The sequence below is a fragment of the Podarcis pityusensis genome, assembly GCF_964106645.2.
Source record: "Podarcis pityusensis genome assembly, chromosome: 5".
Lineage (NCBI taxonomy): Eukaryota > Metazoa > Chordata > Lepidosauria > Squamata > Lacertidae > Podarcis > Podarcis pityusensis.
The window spans coordinates 96,990,434-97,017,375 of NC_138032.1; the positions used below are offsets into that span (position 1 = coordinate 96,990,434).

General features: G+C 44.1%; 1 protein-coding gene and 2 long non-coding RNA genes across 9 annotated transcripts in view; 2 read left to right on the plus strand and 1 right to left on the minus strand.

The window, feature by feature from the left end:
* PRR5 (proline rich 5) overlaps positions 1-14,994 on the plus strand; it is a 70,497-nt gene extending 55,503 nt beyond the window's left edge. For all 4 annotated transcript variants that reach the window (XM_081005645.1, XM_081005647.1, XM_081005646.1 and 1 more), the window contains 5 exons: positions 453-510; positions 1,661-1,752; positions 3,434-3,574; positions 10,844-10,982; positions 12,705-14,994. In XM_081005645.1, coding sequence (XP_080861771.1) covers positions 453-510; positions 1,661-1,752; positions 3,434-3,574; positions 10,844-10,982; positions 12,705-13,258 — 984 coding nt within the window. In that variant the 3' untranslated portion in view covers positions 13,259-14,994. The remainder of the gene's footprint in view (positions 1-452; positions 511-1,660; positions 1,753-3,433; positions 3,575-10,843; positions 10,983-12,704) is intronic.
* The window catches only part of LOC308477273, a 33,375-nt gene continuing 6,852 nt past the window's right edge, over positions 420-26,942 (minus strand). For 3 of the 4 annotated variants that reach the window (XR_013986428.1, XR_013986429.1, XR_013986430.1), the window contains 4 exons: positions 20,337-20,455; positions 15,257-16,163; positions 3,650-3,835; positions 1,759-3,376 (listed from right to left, as the gene is read on the minus strand). This is a non-coding gene — a long non-coding RNA (uncharacterized lncRNA). Of the gene's footprint in view, positions 1,036-1,758; positions 3,377-3,649; positions 3,836-15,256; positions 16,164-20,336; positions 20,456-26,942 lie in introns of those variants that run through there. The other variant, XR_013986427.1, reaches the window with a different exon arrangement.
* LOC308477304 lies at positions 3,722-5,199 on the plus strand. Its single transcript, XR_013986467.1, has 2 exons — positions 3,722-3,855; positions 4,606-5,199. It is a non-coding gene; the product is annotated as an uncharacterized lncRNA (long non-coding RNA).

Below are 26,942 nucleotides of genomic sequence, written 5' to 3' on the forward strand. Positions count from 1 at the left end.
CAAAAATTAGAAAGTGACAAAAAAAACCATACAAGTGTGTGATTTCTAAGCCAGCCCAGTCATGTGAGTTAGCACAAGGTTTTTAAAACAATCCTACACTAAAGGTTCCCCAGTGAGTAATGTGAGGGGTTGAAAGGAAAGCAGGATCTGACCCAGGCTATGCAGTCCAGTAAAATCCACACTATATAATTCTAGTTTCTTTGCATATTGTCTGTTTCCAGGTTTAATTTTCCTGCTTTCACAGCATCATAAATATTAAGATGAGACATCCCATACATTGCAATTACTATTCACGTAGCCCAGTAGAAGCTGTGAGCAACCCTCCTCTAATGAACTGCCATTAAAAAAAAACCAAAATACCTTGTGGTTAAAATATGGAAGTAATAATCTATCAATGATTCAAGGGAAGCAGCATAACATAAATGGAAAGTTGTTTTATGTTGTATTTGCAGAACCAGCTGCTTACAAAAGGCATGGTGATCCTGAGGGACAAGATCCGGTTTTATGAAGGTAATTGAGGCATCAATTGTGCCTGCGGAGCTTGATCCAAAAGCGCATCCAAATCAAAACTCTTTCTTCAACTGGCTTCAGACCAGAACAACAGCCTGCTTCGGCCCCAGCAGTCGTTTAATGTTCCTGCCTGCTGAACAAGGAAATGAAGTTGGTCTGGCACATCAGCTGAGGAAACGGCAGCCTCCCGTGTGGCTGTTTACCTTTTGCCTCAAATTATAAACCTCTTTATGATTAAATAGTCCTGTGAACATCAGTGAAAAACTGCAGAAGCCAATTCACTGAGAATGTTCCTTCCCTTAGACTCCACTCTTCTGTCAAAGAGCTCATAGCCATTTCCATATGTTTCCCTGGCAGTCTCCCGTCCAGGCAGTGCTCAGGGCCAGGTCTACTTAGCTTCTGCACTGGAACTCCATTCTGTGACTTAAGGCCATTCTCTGGGACTTTAAAGCGCAGCGGGGGGGGCGTGTCTCAGGGGTTGCACATATCTGGGGCTGCACATAAATCTCCCCTCCCCTCACACACCTGCGAAAAAAGTATGTTCAAATCCTATTAATTTAGGAGAGGGTGTTAATCAGCTGCCCTTCAGGGGCTTGGTTTTATTGCTTTTTAAAAAGGAGGGTACACACAAACAGTCGTTAATTCATGCACACTTCGTTGAACTGGTACAAAATCATTCGAGCCTCACCAAATGGAGCTTGAACAAAATCTACCTGATTCAAGAGGCAGGACTTGCTCTTATTAAGCCTGATTCACAGTTTGCACAGCAAATAAATCTCCCGTATCTCTGCATGAACTTTCATGTTTGAAGGAGATTCCCAGTGGTATGAACACAAGACTCTACAGTGAGTATGCCATATCCATCTCATGCATCACGGTACCCACAAACTAAATGGTTGTACGCACAAAGCTCATCTGTGTGTTTAGCTGTTTGTCTTTCAAATGTATGCAAAGGGAAAATGGAAAAGAGCTCCCTCCTTCGCATGTATTTTAAAGAAACAAGAAGCTCAACGTATGCACAGTTCTGATGTGGCACATAATGCATATATTTGGTAGTTTGCTTTTCCACCTTTGTACAAAATACCCTTTTAAAAAGAACTCTTCAGTATGAGCCCTTGGACTAACTCCCCCCTCCCCTCCTAATTTGTAGGACAGAAACTTCTGGATACCTTGGCTGAAACGTGGGATTTCTTTTTCAGTGATGTCCTGCCCATGCTTCAGGCTATATTCTATCCTGTGCAGGTAAAATATTGCTCTGTTACTTTAGAATCAGGAAAAACCAGAAGAAGCGACTCTGCAGGTTGATCAGCCAAGAGCCAGATATCACAGCGGGACAACAGATGAGGAAATACTTCTGCCAAACACATGGAGGGGGGTGTTTTCATTACGGAGAAGTGCCTGTGTAGGTGTGTCTCTCTTCATAGCATGATGTTCAGAGTGTCACTAGAAAATTATAGCTTGAACTTTCAAAAAGTCCCACCACTTTCTCAGCCTAGATGTGTCCAGTACCTCCAAAATAACTGGCTAGGATCCAGAGAATCAGTTGATTTGTTTTGCATTTCCATGGGCTATTTGGAGTTATGAGGTTTGGGGATTAGCTTTCTACACCACCACTCATCAGTCCTATGACTATCACAAACCACTTTCGAAACTTAAGAGGAGTGTCAAAGAAGTTTGTAACTTTAGAGAGGTTTGAAAACAAAATATTCCTAAATACAATATCCTAAGAAACATGAGTTAAATTCACCACTGTGATTAATATTATTTCAATAAACCTATATCCCCACATAAAATGATCCAGATTATAATGGCAGAAATTTTCATAGAATTAGTCAGTTATAGGATTTCTATAGAACTACAGAAAGTCAAGTACTAAAGATTAATAGATCAGGACAATAACTTTTGGAGGGCCCAAAATACTTCTGTTGCATTTCCAATGTCATCACATTCCATACAAAAACAAATATTTATTATTATATATATCCATCTCCTTAACCAAACTCTTACCCAAAGTAGTAGTAGTAGTAGTAGTAGCAGCAGCAGCAGCAGCAATAGCAATTTTATTATTTATACGTCACCCATCCGAATGGGTTTCCCCAGCCACTCTGACCAGCTTACAGCACATATAAAAACATAGTTAAATGTCAAACATTAAAAACTTCCCTATACAAGGCTGCCTTCAGGTGTCTTCTAAAAGTTATGTAGTTCTTGGTCTCCTTGACATGTGAAGGGAGGACATTCCGCAGGGAGGGCACCTCTGTCTGGTTCCCCGTAACTTCACTTCTGTCAGTGAGGGAACCACCAAAAGACCCTCAGAGAACCTCAGTTTCCAGGCTTGAACGATGGGGGTGGAGACGCTCCTTCAGGTATACTGGACCGAGGCCGTTTAGGGCTTTAAAGGTCAACACCAACACTTTGAATTGTGCTCGGAAACGTACTGGGAGCCAATGTATTTCTTGTGGCTGAAATTATAGTTGGGGGGGGGGGATTGCTCCATAATTCATATGCCCTCCCAAAAATTGAAAACTAGAAATGGAATTGATATAACCAGTCTTGATATTTTACATCATCTTTGCATTAATTTTTACATTATGAAACATATATGGCAGAAATCAGCCATTTTGATGGATTATATAAATTTTAAAAATGAAAGTAAATACCATCACAAAGGTTCCTATGGTAATTTCCCCATAATTATTTGGAATATTATAAAGGCAGAACCTGTTCATTGTTCTTCAGCTTATGAATCTCCATTTTGTCCTGATTGTACATAAAGTTTGTGTTCCTTACTGCTGAGACTAAATTAGGGAATCTTCCATTAAATCAAAAGGACTTAAGCAGGCTTAACTGGCTTCCACAAATAAATCTGAAAGCAAGCAAACGACAAGTGTTGAAAACAACTTTCATTCAATTGTCTCTTTAGGGAAAGGAGCCCTCTGTCCGACAACTGTCTCTGCTGCACTTCAGGAATATTATAACTCTCAATATTAAACTGGAAGATGCCTTGTCCCGTTCCAGAGCGAGGGTTCCTCCTTCCATTATTCAGATGTTACTTATCCTACAGGTACGGATTTTTCTCAAATATATAAATTGTGTTTGTGCATGACTTTAGCGTAACAAACTGTTCAAAAGGACTTACTGGTGTTGACCCCTCTTAGAAGATGCTTTCGTTTACTCCGTTTGGTGACTCTCCGTGTGGCAAGAAGCCATTCATTGAGAAGTGCATCGTGTATGTTGATTCTTGGGGCAAGATGCCATTATTACCACCCGCACCACACAGCGCAGCCAGAACCCATGTATGTGGTGGCCCATGATGTAAGAATTACTACTAAGTAATCAGAGAAGGTGGGACGCGGGTGGCGCTGTGGGTAAAACCTCAGCGCCTAGGACTTGCCGATCGCATGGTCGGCAGTTCGAATCCCCGCGGCGGGATGCGCTCCCGTCGTTCGGTCCCAGCGCCTGCCAACCTAGCTGTTCGAAAGCACCCCCTGGGTGCAAGTAGATAAATAGGGACCGCTTACCAGCGGGAAGGTAAATGGCGTTCCGTGTGCTGCGCTGGCTCGCCAGATGCAGCTTGTCACGCTGGCCACATGACCCGGATGTGTCTGCGGACAGCGCTGGCTCCCAGCCTCTAGAGTGAGATGAGTGCACAACCCTAGAGTCTGGCAAGACTGGCCCGAAAGGGCAGGGGTACCTTTACCTTAATCAGAGAAGGAGGGACGCGGGTGGTGCTGTGGGTAAAACCTCAGCGCCTAGGACTTGCCGATCTCATGGTCGGCGGTTCGAATCCCCGCAGCGGGGTGAGCTCCCGTTGTTCGGTCCCAGCTCCTGCCCACCTAGCAGTTCGAAAGCACAATTAAGTGCAAGTAGATAAATAGGTACCGCTTTCTAGCGGGAAGGTAAAGGCGTTTCCGTGTGCTGCGCTGGTGCCGGTTCGCCGGAGCAGCAATGTCACGCTGGCCATGTGACCCGGAAGTGTCTGCCGACAGCGCTGGCTCCCGGCCTCTAGAGTGAGATGAGCGCACAACCCTAGAGTCTGTCAAGACTGGCCGGTACGGGCAGGGGTACCTTTACCTTTATCTTTAATCAGAGAAGGGATGGTTTGCAAACAGAAAAAGTTGGTTAGTGATAAAGTTGGTTTTATCACAGAAAATACACTTGTCTCATAAACCACTTTGTAGAGAATACAGAAACTGACCATACCTGGCCCCTAGATTAAAGGAAGCCAAATGGCTACAGGAAGGCCATGCTCTTTTGTTCCTCTGCTTTACTTACCTTTACATGAACAACAAAATGTGGACATAGGAGGCCATTTACTATATGGTGGCATACCACGCAGGCAGGCAGGCAGGCATGGCAAGCGAGCTACTCCTGATCTGCTCTTATCTTGCCTGGTGTCAGGAGGAGAACTTTATTGCAACCAACACTGGGCTCTGTCGTTGTTGTAGGCTTGTACTTTTAAAACAGCTGTGTGTGGCCTGTAATAGAGGGGAGACCATATCAAAAGCTTTTTGGGGCCCTTTGTATGTATTTGCCTCTGCTTCATAAGATTATCAGGGAGAAATGTCATGTCAGCAGCTACCACAATTGTGTTCAGTGTTGTGTATGGAGAAAACTATGGTGGTGACTCTTCTGTAAATCCTAATGGAGGAGTTAATAAAAGTTACATTTTTTAGTTTCACAGTTCAATTTCAGTCAAAGTTTCCTGTTCCATACTATACCAACAACATCCTTTTTGGGTGGGGCCACCTGCAACAGGAGGAGGTGGGATTCACTCCTGAAGTGGTAGGATGTTCTGTACTATTTCAGACTGCACATGGGAGTTCCTAATTTTGAATGCTCTCCTATGCTAACTGAGCCTTGTATTAAATAGCAAGGGCTGTTTGTGCAACTGGGCATGAATGAAGGCAGAACACGAAGCTAGAGTTCTTTCCCATTAGGCCAATGAAGATGCCTGTCACCGGTGGCATCAGAGTAAACCCTGATTATAGATAACATGCTTGGAGAACACTGAAAGCTCTGTTCACAGTGTAAAAGAATGCAAGAATCCTGCATTGTGAATGCCTGGAAGTGGGCCAGGAACAGCTCAGGAGAGGACGAGGTCAAGCTGGAACAGATTCCACTTCCAAGGGCAATTTCCAGCTCCATAGCCAGCCACAGAAGTCCCCCGACAGCACTGAAAGTCAAGAGGATGGAAAGTGCTAGTTGTACAATAAGGAAATCTCACCCCGATCCTGAGCTCATTCCTAGGAGGAAGGGCTGAGGTTGTAGTCACTCATACCAAGCTAATGACACCTCAAGGCATTGTTTCCCCTTCAGAGGCTATTTCATGAAGCCATAAACTGGAAATGTATTTATTTATCTATTAAATTTGAACACCACCCTTCATCCTTGGATCTTAGGGCAGTTCACAACATAAAATTACAATATATAAAGCACACGTCAAGGTGTGCTTTTTTGCAAGAAACTTCTTAATGGAGAGGTCATCCTATAATAACCTTTTGTCATATAAATTTACTAGCCCAAACCTATGCATATTTACTGTATTTTTTGCTCTATAAGACTCACTTTTTCCCTCCTAAAAAGTAAGGGAAAATGTGTGTGCGTCTTATGAAGCGAATGCAGGCTGTGCAGCTATCCCAGAAGCCAGAACAGCAAGAGAGATTGCTGCTTTCACTGCGCAGCGATCCCTCTTGCTGTTCTGGCTTCTGAGATTCAGAATATTTTTTTCCTTGTTTTCCTCCTCCAAAAACTTGGTGCGTCTTGTGGTCTGGTGCGTCTTATAGAGCGAGAAATATGGTACCTTGTCCATGTCCTTGGGCCTTACTAACTGAAACTCATCCAATGTAACTGGACTAGGTGGCAACAAATGACTTCAAAGCTCTCCACCAGACAGAAGGGAACCAGAACCTCCTCTGCCCATTCACAGGCAGGGGAAGTTTAACTGTTACAAGTTCTGATCCCAGTGATCCCAGCCCTTTCCTTGCTGCTGTGAGCCTTGGGCAGGGGAAACTCCCACTGACACCAACAGTAAGGTGTAGGTGGCAGTTTTCATCAGGATCATGACATCAGGAGGAAAGGTTAGGACTCCCGGGTGCACTGTGGTCCCACGGTACCCTATGCATCTTTTTTTAAAAAATCTGCTATTGGTGCCTCAATGTTAAGCATTTATTTTCATGTGTGGTGCCTTGCGTGGTTTGGCCCTGAGTGTTTAAAGGGACATTAATGTAATTTTAAACATGCACTTCCCAAGTCATTGTGGAAGTCGCATGGGTTGAACACACCATGGAGAATCAGCTGCAAGGAAATTGTGCCTTTAAATGTACACCTCTATGAATAGTAGCATGTATTGGATATTTCAATAACACCCAGGCTTCTATGTGACAGACAAGAATTTGCCCTTAGCAAACATCACTGTATTCTTAATAAAAATAATTGATGGTGTTAGCTTAAAAGGCAGTAGCCTAATTATTAAGATACCAGAAAAGTTGCTCTTTACAACCTTACAGAGATTTCCTATCCGCTTCTTTAGTCATACTTCAAAAGCAAGAAAAAAACCAGTCAAACTGATTTAGTTATTCACAGAGGATAAGGCTGTGGAAATGCCTTTGAAAGCTGAAATCCATCAAAATGAAAAACTCATGAATGTTTTAGTCCTGGAACATAGGTGTGAAAGGGTGGGAGGGTGTTATCCTCATAAGCACTCGACAGCAGTCAAGCCAGCATTCATACTTCTTCAAAGCACTGCATAGGATATCTCTTCAAAGAAACTTAAGGAAGCCAAACTTAGCCGTTTAAAGTAGATTCTTGCCAATCCCTCCGCTTCCTGCTTGGAGATATACACACATTAAACTCAGGTAGCTAAGCACATCTCAGTTTGGAAGTGAAACAGGGCCACCCAAAAATAAGGGCGTGCCCATGCTCGGGGGACTCCCTAGGTGTGTAGAAATATGTACATTGGTGGTTTTTTCTTTAAACGTGCTTTCTAAAGCTTCTAGCATAGCTTTGTTAATTCTTAGGGTTGCCAAATTGTAGAGCTTTTCTGGGGAAATCTCCCCCCAAAATAGTGATTTTAAGCTTTTGGAGCTGTTTCTTTTGTGCAGCTACATTTCAGTGGAACTTGCAGAGGAGAACTTCCTGTGACATTGTGCCCTATCTGCCATGGATGCCATAGCTGAGACTCCAGCATTGCAGGGGGTCAGCCCAGGGCGGTCAGGGTCACAGCCATCTCTAAATTAACAAGGTGTAAAGTGCATCATCCTGAGCTTGCTGGCCCAGTGGTCTGACGCAGTATAAGGCAAGTTTTAGGGAAAACACCAGGGGCAGAGCTTGTGGTTTGAATGCAGAAGATCTCAGCCCCTGGCATCCCAGTTTAAGGTCTCGTATCACAAGACTGGCAAAAACCTCAGCCAGGGCCATTTTGCTTTAGGTGAGCTTTCCATGAGCCGCTATAAGTTTTTGACTCCGTGGTTTTTAAATCTGGCATAGTCTCTTATGCTTTTATACTTTTAGATACAATGCCTTCTGTGTACATGCACGTGTTAAGGAAGAATAAAAATGATATTGAATAAATAAAGAGCTAATGCTGGTTAGAAAAAGCTGTCTTGGACTGATTTGGTATGCCTGGTATTAGTATGTCTTTGAGATTTTCCGCCTCAGGCACCAGAAAGCTGTTGACTTCCCCTACTAAATAAAGCAACTGGCAGAGAATAAGCAGGTGAGCCCTGCCTTCTGCAAAACTTCCAAGCAGCCTATCTGAGATCAGGTCAGATCATAGAACTGTGTCTAGCAAAGGACTTGGGGAGGCAGCACTTTGCATTTGGGTAGAGTAATTTAACTCCTTCCTGCTGGGCCCCCTGACCTGCAGCTAAAGTCTAGGGGCTTCCAGTTAAACTATGAGACCTAGCAAGTTCTAATTCTGACGAAACATCAGCTTGGGGTGGGGGGGGGGAGTAAAACTATATATAGCAGATTACAGGTATTTTTTATCATTCCTGTATTCCACAGGAATACAGGACACGGGTGGCGCTAAGGGACGCGGGTGGCGCTGTGGGTAAAACCTCAGCGCCTAGGACTTGCCGATCGCATGGTCGGCGGTTCGAATCCCCGCAACGGGGTGCGCTCCCGTTCGGTCCCAGCGCCTGCCAACCTAGCAGTTTGAAAGCACCCCCGGGTGCAAGTAGATAAATAGGGACCGCTTACCAGCGGGAAGGTAAACGGCGTTCCGTGTACTGCGCTGGCTCGCCAGATGCAGCTTGTCACGCTGGCCACGTGACCCGGAAGTGTCTGCGGACAGCGCTGGCTCCCGGCCTATAGAGTGAGATGAGCGCACAACCCTAGAGTCTGGCAAGACTGGCCCGTAGGGGCAGGGGTACCTTTACCTTTTTATTCCACAGCAATGATGCATGTGTGTTTTGTTTTTAACAGAGCTATCATTCTGAATAGCTGTAAACGGTTTGTGAGTGTTTTCATTGCACATTTAAGGCACTTGTTACAGCTCCTTATCACCTGCAAGTCTGTTGCCACATTGTGTGAAAGAATCAATAAAACATTAAAGAGGGAAAACGTTTGCTTAGATTTCCCTAAGTAAAGTGGAACCAACTCTCACTTTGAAAGCTATCTCTGCAGCTTCAGTGATTCTTCCTTGGTACAAACAACCTGGCAAGTGGCTATTTACAGACCTGAGGTAATCCCTCAGTTTCTGGATTTAAAAGTCCACATTATTCATTTAGAGTCTGCGGCAGTTGGACCTGAAATAGTCATCATGGGGAAACATGCACTGGCACCGTTAAACAACTTGCAAGGGGTGCTTATGTATGTATATACAAACGGCTACAAATTTTCCACATTTACAATTTTAGAGGAGCAATCCATTCCCAGGAAATTCTGGAAGATCTACGACAATAGTTGGCCAGAAAGGAATTGTGCAGGTGGTTGTGGCAATAGATTGTGACGAGACAAGAAAGGCTGTGACTCTTTTTGAAAGCTTTTCCCCTCCTTTTGTCTCTGGGCTGGGAAAAGGTTTGCCAACTTCATTTCTGCATGTCAGGCTGCTGTTAAAGGCGCAGGATAGCTCAGCTGGTTAGAGTGTGCTGCTGATAACCCCAAGGTTGCAGGTTCGATCCCCGTATGAGACAGCTGCATATTCCTGCATTGCAGGGGGTTGGATTCGGTGGTCCTCTGGTCCCCTTCCAACTCTGCAATTCTATGATTATCTCACTTTACTACTGATCTTCACAAAAAGGAATAAGACAAAATAATTGTTTAGTTTACTGGAAGTGTTTCAGGGCATCCCTGAAAATGTAAAATTGACATCCTTAATATGGTTGCCACAAGTAAAAAAAACTTTGCTCTAGCTAATAACTGGGAGGGAGGATTTCTACGGTTATAACTTTATCCGAATTAGCACAAACCCAAACCCTTGCATTGCACTGACACCTAGTGGTCCATGGAAATAGTGCAACGTCCTGAGAATCATGATGGGGCATTGCATTCTGTACAAAATGTGGGAAGTGTCTGGAATATAGGGTTGTCTCCTACACAATGAGACTATTGGGCTGGAACATGGGCTTATCTACAAGATGGAGGCCTCTTGTGTGAGTGAGTTTGTGAACATGTGTTCCTTCCAAGGAGCTCTGGGTGGCAGACATGGTACTCCCCCTCCCCCTCTTTACCCTTGCACAGCCGTAGGAGGTAAAGTAGGCTGAGAGAAAGGACTGCTCCAAAATCACCCCACGAGAATCGTGGCTTAGTGGGGATTCAGACCTGGGCCTCTCATGCCCTTAACCAGGACTCCAGTGCCGCTGCACTATCTTGGCTACGAATGTCATGGAACCACAGGGTTGTAGCGTAGGAAGGGACCACGAGGGTCATCTAGTCCAACCCCCTGCAATGCAGGAATCTTTTTGCCCAACATAAGGCTCAAACCCACATTGCTGAGATTAAGAGTCTCGTGCTCTACTGACTGAGCTATTGTGTCAAGACTAGGGAGTGCAGATTTAGATCAAGCAGAAACAAGGGATTGGCTGACCGCAATCCACAGACCAGGCTGGAACTGTTTGCAATTCCTCCCTCCATTCATTTCCCGCACCAGCATTCATTCATTCATTCATTCAATTTCTATCCCGCCCTTCATCTGAGGATCACAAGGATCCAGAACAGAATCCACAAGGTTTCTCATTCAAATCCTGCAGAATGTGACACACAAGTTGTAATTAAACAATGCATGTCCCTGACAGCAATTAAGTACACCAGCCTCGCTTTGCAATGATTGATAGCTTAAGTCTGAAATGTTGACGTTTGTGTTTCCTCCCCCCCCCCATGTGTTTCTCAGGGTGTTCATGAATCAAAAGGGGTGACCGAAGACTATTTGAAACTGGAAAACCTGTTGCAGAAGGTTGTTTCTCCTTACTTGGGCACCTATGGCTTGTATTCCAGCGATGGGCCTATCCCACACTCATCCTGCATTTTAGGTAACGTTCACACCGTCTTCTAAAACACAATATGTCTGTTGAAGTGCTTTTTTGTCCACAAAAGATGGTATCATTTTCTGGCTGGGACTGCACAACTATACCAAAGTTAGGCATCTGTGTAAAATGTCCTCCATAACCAGCTTACCTAAGAGATTTCGCTTGGATGATAAACTAGGGGCAGGCCTTTGTGCCAATGCAACTTCTTTGCTGGAAGACGGCAGAGGTTGTCTGAGGTAAGCAAAATATGCATCGTAAAATCTCACTCCATGAACTTGGCCCAGGACCAAGCCAGAGGTTTCCCAACTTCAAGTTGGTAGAGTAGGGTAGGCTAGAGAACCTCATGCCAAACTAGGGCTAACATTCAGTGGGTGCTGGAAAAGAGCCTCAGATATTTTCTGACACTGGTAGAAGGATGTGAGAATGGCACTGCGGTGCCTCCGTGGTTCAGACATGCAGAGTGCTTCCAGCCTATGAAGAGCAATGGACTGAGAGAAGCCTGAGAGGAAATGAACCTTCTTTTCCACAAGACACTTCCCCTGCTCTCAGACGGGGGCGAGTTTGGGAAGCTGTCTGTTGGACAAAGTTTCCATAATAATTTTACCCCCCAGGTGGGGGCTGTGACCTCTGACATGGCAAACCAGTAGCGCTGCTGCATTTCCTTTTCCCCTTTTCTGCCACTGATTGTCAGGTAAATATTAGGGATACATAAAAAAGAGTCAGAAAAGTGAATCTACAACATCATCGGCTTTTTTCTTATTTGCCATCATTTGTTAAGACAGATTCCAAAGTAATTTACAGAAATAATCCTACAAACATCCTAGCTAGACAGGATGCAGAAAGAAGTAAAAGACGCTTAAAAAGAAAAGGGCTTCTATGTCAGTTCTTCTATTTAAAGGCAGATTCTGGTTATGGAAAAGATGCTGGTTACTCTATACCCTTTTTGAAAATAATTTCATCTGCAAGAGAAGGAGCTGGTATTTGCTCCTTTGCATGTGACAGCTTTAAACTGCTGCCTCCTTGTGGCTATTTTGATGAAACAGCACTCAGCTGAACAGCCTCAGCTGCCTGAAAGTTGTGACCACTGTCATCTCACTCACCTAAGCTCTTCAAGGAAGAACAGGCCTGAATATACTTTTTTCCCCAAAGAGGAAATTAATAATAGAAGTTAGAAAATTCTCTGAAACTGATTGAGAGATCGCTTGACCTTAGTCTGAGAAGGCCTAGAGTCATGGAATTGTAGAGTTGGAAGGAACCCCTGGGGTCATCTAATCCAACCCCCTCAATGCAGGAATCTCAACACACAGTTCCCCCCCATCCAATTTGGGATCTCTGTGTCCAAATAATCTATACTGTAAGGCACTGTGAGATGCTGTGGCCGTCTCCAGGCTGATCTGCCATAATGCCGGGGAGGGGGGGGCAGAAAGGTTTTTCTTGTTGTTGCTGCTGCTGCACATGCCCTAGAGAGGGAAGCAGAAGATGCTGAGGCCAAGAAGGGAAGGAGGCAGAGACCTGAAATGGCAACTCATCAAGCACATACAGCCAAGTGTCTGAACCTGGCCAGGCAAGTTTAGGAAAGAATGGGTTTGAAGAGTGAGGAAGAAAAGGGGAAGAGTCCTCGACCACAGGCCTCTCATGGTGGTAGTAGCAGTGATGGTAACGATACTCACAAGAAAAGCGTAGGGTTGTGTACAGGTTTTAACTGGTCTTCATGTTTGTTAACAGAAAAACGTTTCTTCCGGCGATCCAAATCGGGGGACATCATGACCAAGAACCCTGTGGTGAGATCCAAAAGTTACAACAATCCTTTGCTGACTCCAGTAGCTGAGTACGAAACGGAGGGCGTGGCCCCCAATGGCACTGGCATCCGAAGGCACTCTGTTTCCGAAATGACTTCCTGCACAGAGATGCAGGGCTACTCCAACCTCACAACCATCACAGACAGTGGTTCCAAGACCTCCATGATCACCATGAAGAATTCGCAGTCAGGAGAGTCAGAGAGGCTTTCTGCCAGCTCAGCGCAGTGCCCCAGCAACCTCAATGCACCTGAGCAACAGAAGGGATTCTTTTACGCAAGAGATGACCAAAAGAGAGCATTTGAGCTGGCCAGGGACTCAGACTTGATTGCCATAGCCCCTACAGCCAGCCCTGAAAATATAGTGGACCAAATTTTGGAGTCTATTGAGTCAGATTCTGATGGGATTTTCATTGATTTCAGCCAGAGCTGCTCAAGTTCATCAGGGTACAATGTGGATGTGAGCAGGCAGAGCCTTGTCTGAAGCACTCTTGATAAGAATCCTAGTTTGTGCTTAGGAACACAGGATAACTGAAGGGTGCGAGGGGGTCATATGAAATTCTTGAGCAGCTAGAAATTCAGATAAAGAGAATGCCCCTCAGACCAGAATGACATAGGAGGGACACATGGGGGGGGGATGGATCATCGTGGTTTAGATAATGGTAATACCACTGAACCTCAGTTGTGGGAAAGTGTCTCTGTCTATTCCACAGACTTCAGTGGAGCTTGGGCAGGTTGCACCAGCTGCCAGTCAAACCCGTGAAAGCAACACCATTCCATCAGAGGCCAGCCTGGGGCAAAGGTGCTACATGGGGGGCAGGCAAGGGAGCACAAACCTGGGGTCTCCAGTCTGCCTCTGCCCTGTTATACTGCTGCTGCCCTGGATCAAGACACCAGAGGAAAACCTACAGTGAAGGACCTGGTGGAATAGTGGGCTGGGTATCTGTGTCCATGTGCTATAGTGCACACAAAACTAGTATTCTCTCATTCTCTGGACTGGACTTGTGGCACACTTTCCTTAAAGGAATCCTGCCCCCTTCCCATTCTTCCACCACTTAGGCCTGGCGTGTGTACATTGCCTCCCTGCCATCAAAGCTCCTTCCGCATGGTTGTGTTCCACAGTGCAGCAATAGCATCAGTAAAAAGTAAAAGATTGCAGGTGCAATTACTGGTTTGGAAAGTAATTATGTCATTCCTCTAGCCTATGTGATTCCTATTGATGGAGGTTATCAATGTGGTTTGGGGTCTAAGTAGATGAAAGTGGTCCTTGCAACAAACGGGAAGCGTATGAATTGGGCTGGAGGATTTGAGTGCATGAGAATCTCCACGTTTTCCAATTTTATGCTTTCACATAAAGCTGTAGGAAGAAGTTTCAGAAGAAACAGGGTATTTGAGGTGTGGAAGAATTCCATGCCAGCATTGCAAAGGGGAGAAGACGCATCCTCAGTGGCTGCCCCGTCTGTGGCGCAAACAAGCAGCAAAGCAGTGTGGACCAAACACCGTGAATCTGATGCCCTGGAAAAGCAAACCAGGGGCAGGTTTGTGGGCTCATGTGTACCACTTGGCTTATTGCTGGATTACTCACACCTCATAGTGCCTAGCTGACAACCCTTTGGAAACCTGTGCCAAATTAGTGACAATTAACTTAAGCCTTGTTTGTTTTAATTGGATTGGGGCCATTAAATCTGAAGTAAAGTGAGGAGGTATCTGTGGTCCTTGATTTGTGAAGGCCCATTCATAGTTCTGAAGTCTTCATCTAATGTTGCGGTCATCCTGAGCATGCATGTGTGAACCGGCCTGCAACACAAACCTGAGAATGCACCATGTGACTATGCCCTTAGACTTCTTGCTGTCTTTGTCTCCTTCATCAAACACTGTTGTTAAGTACACATTTCCCACACCTGCTATTAAATCCTTTTGGATGGCAGCAGCCACCGCCACCGCCTGCCACACGTACTTTTGGGGTTACTTACAAACACTTCCATAAAAGCAAAAGCTAGGTTCTTTGAAGAATAACATTTATTTAGGATTCAGAAGTCAGCAAAGTCTGTTTTAATTTTAAAAAGATTGTGCCAGATAATAGTAAAATCTTATGATTTATCATGACCATTTTGGTTGTTTTTCTCACTACATCAGCACTCCCTTTTACCAATCAGTGAGTGAAAGTTCTAAACAAAAAATTTAAATAAATAGCGTGCTGTATGAATAGCACTATTGAGAGACCGCTTCCTGTGTGTTTTTTCTTACAAAACCAATAATTTTTTTAAGCGTAATTCTTGAAATAATAGCCAGATGCGTCTCATGAAGCACTGCCAAAAACTGCACTTCACTTGTGCTAACGGAAGCTAAGTTAAGTCCTCGCTACCAATCTATATATAGAAACCCATCCCATTCTTGATTTGTATGTACTGTGTGTTGGGAAACTGGGCTTCAGGAAAACTCTCTTTGGTCCCCCATTAGTGGGAGTGATGGGTAGCCATACCTGCAATTGTATGAAGTTGTCATGAGCTCTGCTGGGTGTGCTTCCTTTTCTCACAGTGTTCCTCAAGAAGTCCAAACAAGTATCTCGAGCATCTTTGGCCCTTCCACACTAGCAAGGGGGGAGCAAAGCGAGAGGCATGATGGAGCTCATCTCCTGAAGCTATTCTTCCCATTTCTTCCTCTGAATCACGCTCATAAATAGAAAGGAGAGAGAGAGAGATTCCTTTTTTCCTTCACCCCATTTTCTGCTCCGCTATTCCACAATTTGGATGCTGGATATATGTAAATCCCATGCAGCCTGCACTCCTCCTCCCTTTAATAATTGATCCAGTGTACACACATCCGTAGAAAGAAGTGTTTTGCACAGTGATTGAGAACTCCTGTGCTTATATAATTTGTGTGTACTGAATGCACCAAGTTACAACTTACTGTCTAGGTAAGCGGCTGGGAACCTGTAGCCCTCTAGATGTTGAACCACAACTCTCCTCATTCCTGACCATTAGCCATGCTGGTGGAAACTGGAGTCCAGTATCATCTGAAGGGCCACAGGTTCCACACTGATGGCTGAGGACCTAACTCGGCTTCATTTAACCAATAACAAGAATGCCATTTAAATTACACTGAAAACATAATACACCCTCACAGTTCTGTGGGATAAACCTTCAAGTACTACCCAGACTTTATTCTCTTCACCAGACTTTCCACCTTTCACCCAACCCCCCTCCACATTAGGAACTGAACTCCAGATATGTCTTAAAATGATACACAGAGGAAATTCTATACACAAATTAATGTAGCACAACTTTACAGACCTTTGTGGAATAATTTTAAAGTGAACTGAATACTTATGGCAAACACACAGTTTGTGCAACATTCATGTTTCTGGCAGAAGAAGAGTCTTGGCCAGCCTAAAAACGTGAATGGGGAAGAAGTTCACCAAGATTTTTAAAGAGGTGTGATAGGAATCTATCTTAGCATTTTGAAGAGGAGTGCATAGCTTAGGAAACTGGGCCTTAGGAGCAGGGGGGTGCAGTGAAAAGAGCCATAGCTTGATACTAGATTGCATCCTTTGTGTGCAGGCTGTTCCAGGTTAAAGCCCCAACATCTCAACTAGATAGGATCTCAACTAGCAAGGCTGCAAGAAGCCTCTGTCCAACACCATGGAAAGCCACTGACTGCTAGAGTAATAAAGTAGACCAGGTTTATACGAGAGAAAGCATGAGGGTGGACCCTACGAAGTCTCAGAGGTCAGATCTGCACACCCCCTCTCATTAAACAACTATTTGGTTTGTCTATCTGCAGTCCTATCTAATTTTCATCAGAGTGAAATATAAAGCTTCCTGCAATTTTCATTTGTAAGGAAAAGATGCAGTGTTGTCTGGTTCAAAGAAACAAGAGACAATGTTTACTTAATGTTCTTGTCTCTCTAGGATTTCGTAGGCCATGTTCAAGCTGCACCTCAGCACATGTGCTTCGTAAGTGGGAAACATTTGCTGCTAGAAGGCACCAACTTAATTACAGAACCTGATTACATGTCTACTCTTACCTGGAGAACAGAATAGTCCTGGGAATACAGAAGCTGCCAACATTTGTATTGGGAAAGACCAGGAACGAACCAGCCCCCTTCCTTGGCTCCCTTCATCCGTCCATATATTCAAAGATGCTCTCAGAAGGCAGGTGAAGCAGGTGTCATCACAAATGAGTATTTTGTGAGGCTCCTTCTTGCCTCAGGTTTAGTATTTGAAATGGGAGTTGGAGTTGGGGGAGGGCAACTTTTCTGCCAGAGCTTTTCAGCTGCAGCAGCCAGGAATAAATGCTAATGCCCAAAGGTACTGGATGTAATTATCAGTATATTGGGGTGGAATGTGTTAAATTTATCCCCAGTCACATGTTATACACAAACATGCATGTTAGTGTGCCATCAATGGAAGCATTTTTCAAAACAAAAAACAGGAGCCCAGAGTGCTCTGGGAAGGTAAGCAAGCCTTTGGGCAAACAATTTGGTGCAAACACAGGAAAATGTCTTCAAGGGAGAGCACAAGGTTTTGTGTTGCCTTTGGGTCCTACCTAAAGCAAAATAAAACAATAAACATGGGGAGGAGGCAAGGGGCAGAGGAGGTGGGAACAAGCTGAGGATGGAGCAGTCTGTCCTAGGAGAGGACTGCAAGACTGAGCGGCATAGTCTCCTGGAGAAGAGACTCTGTTTCACGAAGAGAGGGGTGACCTATCATGGAAGTTGCATGCTCTTTTAAAAAGGAGGAGAAAAGGTAGGTGCATTCAGGAAGCTCACTGAGGACACACATTTCAGGCATTGGTGATGAGTGGAAAGGGGAAGGCACCATATACGAAGGAGAATAGGAAGACTAGGTTCTGGTACATCTCATGCAAATGGGCTGGGTGCAAAAGGGGTTCAGTGTGCAGACCTGGGTGTGGGGATCCTAACCTTTACTAATGTAAATGATGATTGACTAATTTACCAGCCGAGGCTGCTTTTTGTTCTCAGGGCTACTGAACAACTAAACAAGAGGCCAGCCCCTGTGGGGTCTACATATGGCAAAGAGTCAAGTGCAGAATAAGGCATTTGATACAGTACATCCAGAGTCCTTATACCTCTTGGGTAATGAGGATAAGCAAATTTCCAATACAGTGGTACCTTGGGTTACATATGCTTCAGGTTACATACGCTTCAGGTTTCAGACTCCGCTAACCCAGAAATAGTACCTCGGGTTAAGAACTCCCGCAGCAGCAGCGGGAGGCCCCATTAGCTAAAGTGGTGCTTCAGGTTAAGAACAGTTTCAGGTTAAGAATGGACCTCCGGAACGAATTAAGTACGAAAACAGAGGTACCACCGTACATGCTGTGTGACTGCCTAGCGGTGTGCAGAGTTAGGCACAAGACACATGCTCAGGATGACAGCAAAGCAGAGTGCCTTCCTAACAAATATGAGTTGCTCTCTCAAGGCTGGGGTCCAAGAATGTTGAGGAAGCAGGTAGCGGAAATCGTGCCTTGAAACGGAAGCAAATAATCCAAAGCAGCACAAACCCCTCCAACATCTCCCATCATTCCTGCCAATTAGACATGCTGTCTGGGCTTATGGGAGTTGTAGTCCAACAACACCAGGAGGGCACAAGGTTGGGGGAGGTTGATTGAAATGCACAAATGGGAGGCATCAAATAATAGAAACTCTTAAGTGTGTGAAGTACGGTTTAATTAGGATGTGGAGCAGAAGAGCATCAGAATTGAGACACACGTCAGAGAAGGAGATAGGGAGGGAGACCTAGATGAGAGAAGGCTTTTCCCTAAACCAGATGTGGGGAATCTTTGGCCCTTCAGAAGTTGCTGAACTACAAGTACAAGCACAGTCAATGTCTAAGGATGATGGGATTCAGCATTGCTTGGGGACCCTCAGGGTCCCTTCCAATTCTACCATTCTACTTGGAGGGCTGAGGGTTTTTCACACCCTGCCCTAAATGAATGTGAAAACCAAGATGGTCCCTCCCTCAGTGGTGCAACTAGGTAGACTTCATGGTAGGTAGACAGGGATCACTTAAATCATAGCATCATCAGAAGAAAAATTGACTTTGCCTCTTCCATCCTGATGCTAATCACGTTAATGTATTAATCAGTTAGATTTTGTACTAGAAAAGGATAACATATATTTTAAAATAAAAACCGTAAAAATGGGGGGGGGGGTTTCAAAGGTGAGTGTTATGGCCTTTAAAAAAAAATACTTTGCACACTCAGAGGCACACTTGCTTCTGGGAACCCCACCTTCTTTGCTTGTGGGCTTCCCAGAAGTGAGTGTAATAGGCATGCTGTTTGTCTCCATCACCTGATATTCAGAGGTACACTGCACTTAAACACAGAGGTTCTATCACCCCATTAATCTGACTAATTCTTTTTCAAGTAATCTAGGTTACTGTCAACAACATAAGCTGTGGATGCAAATTTCGAAAGTTAAATATGCATTTCATGAATATGTACTTTTTTTTTGTCTGTTCTGCATCTTCCTGCTAATCAGTTTCTTTGGCCTGAAAACTGCCATTCTGGGTCTATCCAATTTACCTTCCCGCCACAGACAAACTGTCCTTTAAGGCCATGGCAAATGTTCTCTTTTGAATATGTGATTCCTCTTTGCTTACTTTGACAGATGAATCAACACTGTCACAACCTGCCTGTTTCTACCCATCAATCTTCAATCCACTATGTTTCCGTGGATTGAACTAATCTGTTTCCTTTTTCTTTTTTTAAATGATATTTATTGAGAATTTAAAATTACAGAGTTAGAGAAGGAAAAAAAAGGAAAAGGAAAAAAGGTAGACAAAAAGAGAAATTAAACAATACAAGTCAATAAAAAAAACCAAAAAAACCAAAAAAAAAAACACACAATACATCAAAAACAAAAATAAACTAAAAATTTAAAAACAAATCCAATATTCCCAAATCTTTGTCTTTCATTAACTTGTTTCATCGACCTCCTCACACCTCCCTTTTTTGTATTCTAGTTATTAATTATCTCAGCAAATCCTTTCCATCTTTCACTATATTCTGTCATTAAATAACCTTAATTTATTTTAACCTTATCTTACCATGAACTAATCTGTTTTCATGAACTAATCTGTTTTCTTTCCTGCTTCAGTTTCACCTAATTGAAGTGCTATGAAATTATGGCTTTTAAAATGCTAATATGTATTGATTCCAATTACCGGCTGCCCTTAGTCTCTGCCTGTTCTATCAATGTCTAATGATCTTCTGCGTTTCTCCTTCATTCAGTTTGTCTTGGACTCCTGCCTTCCTTAGACTTGTCCATAGACCTTCATCAGAAATACTGAGACTACAACCGTTTTAAGCCTCTCCAAGAGGCAGCACATTGCTGCTAACCATATTGGCCACTGGAATGCACCATAGCTCCAAACAAAAGCAGCAAGCAGCAACAGAAATGGCTGAGGCTATGTGCGCATTAGCTGCTTTAAATACAGCAAGGTTGCTTTTCCGTGCTGCCTTTGAAGTCACATTTGCATGTTGCTGTACACACCAGAAAGGGGCACATCATAAAAAAGAAAAAGAAAGGGGCACATCACCTGCTCGGTTCCTCCACGCTTGCAGCCCCTCCTCCAAACTGTCATGAAGATGTCATCTGTGCATGCACATAGGCAACAGCTGTCTCAAATGGAGCTTACCTGCGACTTGCGTTTTCTAACTGGATGGAAGCTGGTTTGAGGAAAAGCACATCAAACAGCATTATTTATCAAGAAACTGCAGAATAGATATGAATTGTAGCTCACACCATGTCTATAAAGGACCAAGTGCCCATGGTGGGAGCGCACTGGAGCCAGAGTAAATGGTGTGTACACAACCTAAGACTCAGGACTCATGCACACTTCTGTTTTCCCCACCACTTTCTCCAAGGAAAACCCGTGGTTTAGCACTGAACTGACACAAATGGCAGCTGGGTTTCCTACTGATTGCCGTTCATTCCAGTTTAGTGCAAAAAGCAATTTTTCTGGGGGAAAGTGGCAAGGCAAAGGCAAAACCACTCAGACGCAGGCCAAGAAAGCATGGGAGAAGTGAGTGTGTGGACAAGCCCTCAGTCATGTAGAATTGTCTTGCCTAAAGGCAACTCAGAGAACTAGTTTATAGAATCAGCAGATCAAGAAGGCAGGCTTCTTTTCTGGACTGCACCACACATCAGGGATGGCTCAATACATGTTAGCACCTGAGGTGAACTGTAGAATGCTCCCGGCCCCTGCCATGGAAGAAAGGATGAGTGAAGATGGGAAACAAGAGGGGAATAAAGCTCCACATTGAGAACATGGCGAGGAATCAAAGGTCATCGCGGGCCGGATCTGAATCCTCCTGCGTGGGTGCAGAGCCCAGGAGACCCCAGAGGGCATTCCCTGCCTTTTCCTCCCTGGGTTGGGGGGAGACTAGCAGGGCCTCTGATCTGCAGAGAGCCTGCTGTAGAGACGGCATTGGGAGGGAGGCTGCCGAGGAAGCAGCAGATCTGGCCTCCAAGGAGTGTGCCACATCCATTGCTGCCACTGTGTGTGCATCTCACTGAATGAAATTAAGCTCAACTTTCTCCCCAGCAAGTAAGTTTTCTGCCAACAAGGTTTTGATGTGGGGGTACATTTAATAGCCTCTCCTGAAGCAGTACTGTCCAAAAAAGATTGGATTCTACTGGTTGTATAAATTATTCCAGAGTACAAAAGGAGAGTGGTCCAGCCTATTTAGTGTAGCAGGTATTCTAAATGAGGCACGTTGAAGCAATCCCTCAGTCATTTCTACTAAGGGGTGCTTCAATAGGTGATATTATATTGTAATGGGTTTTACTATCACATTTATGTGAATAGAGCTATCAGTGTGGGTTGCTTTAGGCCAAAACCTGGCCAGATTCTGGCACTTAACAAATAACAGCCTGGGATATTTACATGATGTGTTTCCATGGAAGCTAATCATTAGATGATTGCTTTCATAGCCGGATCTTCACTGTATCTTCTGAATATGGCAAAACCAGACATTTCCTGTTCCCTAGGTTTTTTTTTGTTTTTGTTTTTAAATGATATTTATTGAAATTTTTTTAAAATTACAAAACAGAACAAAACAGAAAAATAAAAATAAAAAACAAACCACATCAAACAATACAAATTCAAAAAACAAAAATACACCACAAACACTCAAAAACAAATCCATCATTCTCGAATCCTCAACTTTCATTACCGTCTTTCTTTGACCTCCTCCTCCTCCCTTTTTTTGTATCCTAGTTGTTAATTGTTGCAGCAAATCCTTTCCATATTTCATAATATTCTGTCATTACATTACCTTAATCTATTTTCATCTTATCTTACTGTAAAGAACCTTAAAACTTAAAACTTAAATCTTATTTTTACCAACTTCTCATAACCATAATATTCTTACATAATTCTCTAAACATTTTTGCTAAAGCCAAGTAATTTCGTTCCAACATTTTTCTAACATTCATCAATTTTATAAAACAATCCTAGTAATAAAAAGAAAGAAATAAAAACAATCCAATCTTCATCCAGCGTCCCTTCCTCCAGGTCCCGGGTTTTGTCAGTCCTTTTTATCCCATTGATCTAGCGCATTAACCTGGTAACCTTATATCCGAGGCCCTTAAGTCCCTTCCATGTCCCTTCTGAGGCTCTTCTTCATATTCTCCTTTCACTCGTGGGAACTCCAGCTTGACAATGTTTTTGACCCTTCTCAACAAATCAGCCCCTTTTCCATAGTCCAGACTAAACTCCATGTGGTATTTAAAAACATGTTTCAGAATCCCTCCAAAATTAAGAGCCCCCACAGCCCCAAACATCTCACGGCCCATTGCCAGACTTGAAAAGTCCAAACATCCCTGCATAGGGGGGTCTATCCAACCCCCCATTTCCAAACCAGTCCAAACTTTATCTTTCCAAATCTGGCTTTTTCCAAGTTCATTTGTCAAATCCAAAAGCTCATGTTCCTGCAGGGCCACAGCTCCCTCCATCTCTGGCGCCCAAGATTCAGCAACATCCTCTTCCCTCATCTGTTCTGTCGGGGCACACTCCTGATTTAATTCCTGGGTGGGCTCCATATAGTTTCCCAGTGCCTGTTCAAAAATTCTGATCGCATCAGTCATCAAATCCGTCTTCTCATTTAGCTGTTCCAGTAGGGCATTTGTTTTACAGAGAGCACACAACAGAGCTTCTGAATACATTGTCCTACAAGGTCAGAAGTCTATTCCCACGATTGTAATCTGTAACAGATGCAAGCTCCCTGGAATTGGTTACAGTTTCACAGTCTCCCTCTAGGGAGAAAACTTCTATTTGTTCTTTCTTTTAAGGACAAATCTAGCAACAAAGTTTCCTTTTTCAGATATTTTGTCAATATTTGTTCCTTTAAAATGCGAAGGGGAACAGTGGAATCACTATGTTTCTCTTCTTTTAGCTATCTGTCAAAAACGTTTGTCTCTGGTCAATGAGCTTCAAAAAATGTCAGTCCTGACATCCCGCTCCAGGATCAAGACGGTGGAAAGTTACTTTACTTTACACTCACTTCTGCAGGTTTAAACAGTCCGAAAAAGATCCCCCCTCTTCTCCTGCTTCCGAAGGGGGTTCAACAATTTTAAATGATGAAAGTTAATCTTTTAGAAGCGATTTTCTGAGCTCTAGTTTGCCTTGTCTTTGCTTTAATCTATCTACAAAGAAAAGGAAGGCTGACTTCCTGTTTAGACCTTCCCGTTTCAGTGCCAAATTGAAGTAAACTTTTAAGTCCAATTTTCCTTTCTGCTCGCAAGTCCTTATTTAAAGTCCAATTGTCCGAAATTTAAGTACTCACGGGTGATTATTTTAGAAGCCAAATTGTCCCAGGAAAAAGGCAGCGCTCTCCGGCAATGGCTGTGCGGCTTCGCTCCATGGAAGAAGCAGTTGACTCTCAGCACCGCGCCACTTCCCCCTCTTCGCTTCGGAGCCCGTTAATGGGTTCCTTTGCGGGTTGGGGGGGCGCTAAGGGTGCCCGCCGAGTCCCATGGTCACAGGCTTCATCCGCCTGTGATTTTTGAAAGGGTCCCCGCTTCGCCATAGCAGAAAAGACCCGTTTCGCGTGGAGCTAGTCCCTCCAGATCAGAGGGAATCCGCCATTGCCGATGGCGCCACCCCGGAAGTCTCCTGTTCCCTAGTTAAATACAGTCATACCTCGGGTTGAAGTTGCTTCAGGTTGAGCGCTTTCGGGTTGCGCTCCACGGCGACCCAGAAGTAACGGAATGCGTTACTTCCGGGTTTTGCCGCTTGCGCATGCGCAGATGGTCAAAATGATGTCACGCGCATACGCAGAAGCGGCGACCCGCGCACGCACAGATGCGGGTTGCATTCGATTCTGGATGCGAACAGGGTTCTGGAACGGATCCCGTTCATATCCAAAGGTATGCTGCAATCTTAAGGGTGTGTGACAGGAACAAAAGTGTTAGAATTCCTGCTCCGTGATTGCAGTCAGGGGCTTTTTGTCTGTCACATGACGGTGTATGTTTTGACTCCAAAAAAGTGGGAAGTGACGGAGACAGGATGTTTGTGTTACTGTGTTCTGTGAAGTGGGACTATTGTCCTTTGTTCTTTCTCTTTGCTGTCTGGTGCTAGAGAGAGGGAGCCATGTTGCAGTGCTCCGTGTGTGTTTATATTTAAATAAAGTAGATTAGCCAAAATGCTGAGTTGCTGAGGTCTGTCACACAAGCTGTGAAGACTCTGCAGATCCCTAAGTGTGCTGGTGTCTGTTGGCATCGGTCGCTGTGATGTTCAGGCAGAAGAAAGTTTTTGAAGCTCCCGGACGAAAGACCAGGAGGGAGAGAACATGCCAGTCAGGCATGTGTCTCTGCCAGGGTCCTTCTCGAGGGTAGGCTGAGCTCCTGACAAAAAGTACAGTTTTGGAGAGAGAAGATGGCTGGGGATACCTGTAATCTGAAGTGGAACAGTAGATTAGGCTGTCTTTTGGTTTGTTTAAGTTTATGCTCAACTTGCCTATTTGTCAATAAAGTCATATTTTTACCAAATGCCATAAGCCTCCAGTGACCCCTTTCCAAAGGAAACCAAACCCAAGTGAAAGTTGCAACTGTGGAACCATTTGAAGTTGGTTGCGCATAGCAATGCTGTCAGGAAGAAGCAATGCAAAAAGTGAGATGAGATGTGTAAAGCTGCACATGATTTTTGTGTCCTCTTCTGTCTTTGTCAGCAAACTATGTGTGATGGTCTCATTGTGCAGGCTGGATCCCTGCTGTACAGCTTCCTTTTGGATGAAATGAGTGTATATCAAAACATGACTGAGGAATAGCCTGGCTCAAGAATGGTCTGGGAGAGAACGGTTGTCTAAGCATTTTATTAGCAAAATAGCATCCAGGAGTGTGCTGGCAGAAGGTGATCTCATGGGAAAGAAGGGTATATCGTGCTTTGCTTTCTTTCTTAGAGCGAATGTAATGCTGGAGAAGTATAAAAATTGAAGACTCCCTGGAGACTGAGCTATTTTATCTACAGCACAAAGATAGTGCAGGCAAGGTAATTTCAGCTGAACTGCCAGTGTCCCTCCTATGCTGTGGTTCAGCCTGGGAAGTTCGTATTCAAAGCCAGCTCATTCTCTCCTGTAGCTGAAAGAGCTGCCAGTGAACACAATAGTTTGTGCAATGAAAGTAGCATCAAAAGATATCTCAGTTGGTGTGTTAAGTTAGTGGTGGCCTACTTGTTTGGCTTTTGGTTTTACTAGAATTCTTCTGTGGTCTACTTATATGTTTTGAATTTGCAAAGCAAGAGTGAATAATCAGGATTTCTCAGAGCTAAAGACACAATTACAAAGTGCTAAGAGATCGTGAGTATGTGTTCAAGAACACAAGGAGTGCCTTCATCGATCCGACCAAGGTCTACTCAACATTTTTTGCAAGAACCTAGCTTCTAGGTGGCCCATAGTTGTTCTTTATGACACTGTATTTCAAACTGTCGGCTCAATGAGAGGTCCTAGTGAAGATCTATCCCTTTGTAGGCCCACAAATCTCAGCCAAGCCCTGGATGTGAACCCAGAGCAGCCTTCCTCTTGCCTTGAACAGTGCTTAGTACACCTTCACTACCCCAATGCACACTTTCAGTTCAAGACACGGGGGGCTAATCTGTGTCCCTCCAGATATTGTTGAACTGTAGCTCCTGGTTTATGGTATTCAGCAGCAGCTAGATTTAGGTGAGAGCCATTTTCAGGAAGGAATGGAGAATGGGGAGTCACAGCCCCACCTATGCCCCGAGTGGATGGCACACCCTGTTGCCGCAGTTACCACTCTCTCAATGCTCCTCTCTTGCTGCTACATTGTCAACCATGGGACCAGGTGGTATTCCTGACTGTGTCTGGTTTGGTCCAGCTTTCTCAAGCTGCTGGTTTATGGTTTATGATGAACATCAATCATTTCAAAAAGACAGGCTCTTCAGTGGGTTTTTGCAATTACAGTTGTGTGGCTAATATCTAACTCCCATGGTCCCAAACAAAGCTAATATTTTGGCTTGATAAATAGTTCCTGTCTACATTTGCATTCTTGCATAAATAGCACAAGTTACTTCTCAACAGGGTGAACAGCACTTTGCTGGTGATAAATGAAGAAACTGCTCTAAATCAACAAGCAGACTGAATGGCATCACAAAGCAGAGTTGGCAGCAAAGATAATGCTACAGTCATAACCTACTGTTCATTTTCATTCATGATTGTTTCTCCTTCCACTGGGGAAGTCTCAGGAAACAGTATGTTTGCCATCAAACAGCCATTCCCAGTTGGATATTTGATAATTAGTACTTGTGGTTTAGGCAAACCACAAGTTTTGGGTGCCATCCAGCTGCTGAGCACATCAAAGTGTAGCTAAGCATTTCCCACTGCCCTATCTACAGCAACCTGGTGACTTCCAGATGTTTTAGACTGCAACTTGCATCATTTCTGATCAGTGGCTATGCTAGCTGGGGCTGGTGGGAGCTGTCATCCAAAACATCTGGGAGCACCAGGTTGGAGAAGACTGGTTTATGGCACCTTCCACAGACTAAAACAAGTCCCATTTCCTGTCTACCATGGAATGCCACTTATATCCCTCTTGAAGATTTCCAGCATACATCCAGACCTTTTGTCAACCGCTGTCCATTCTATTCCCACAGGGTGTTGTTTTTTTTCCTAGCCAAGTAGCTCTT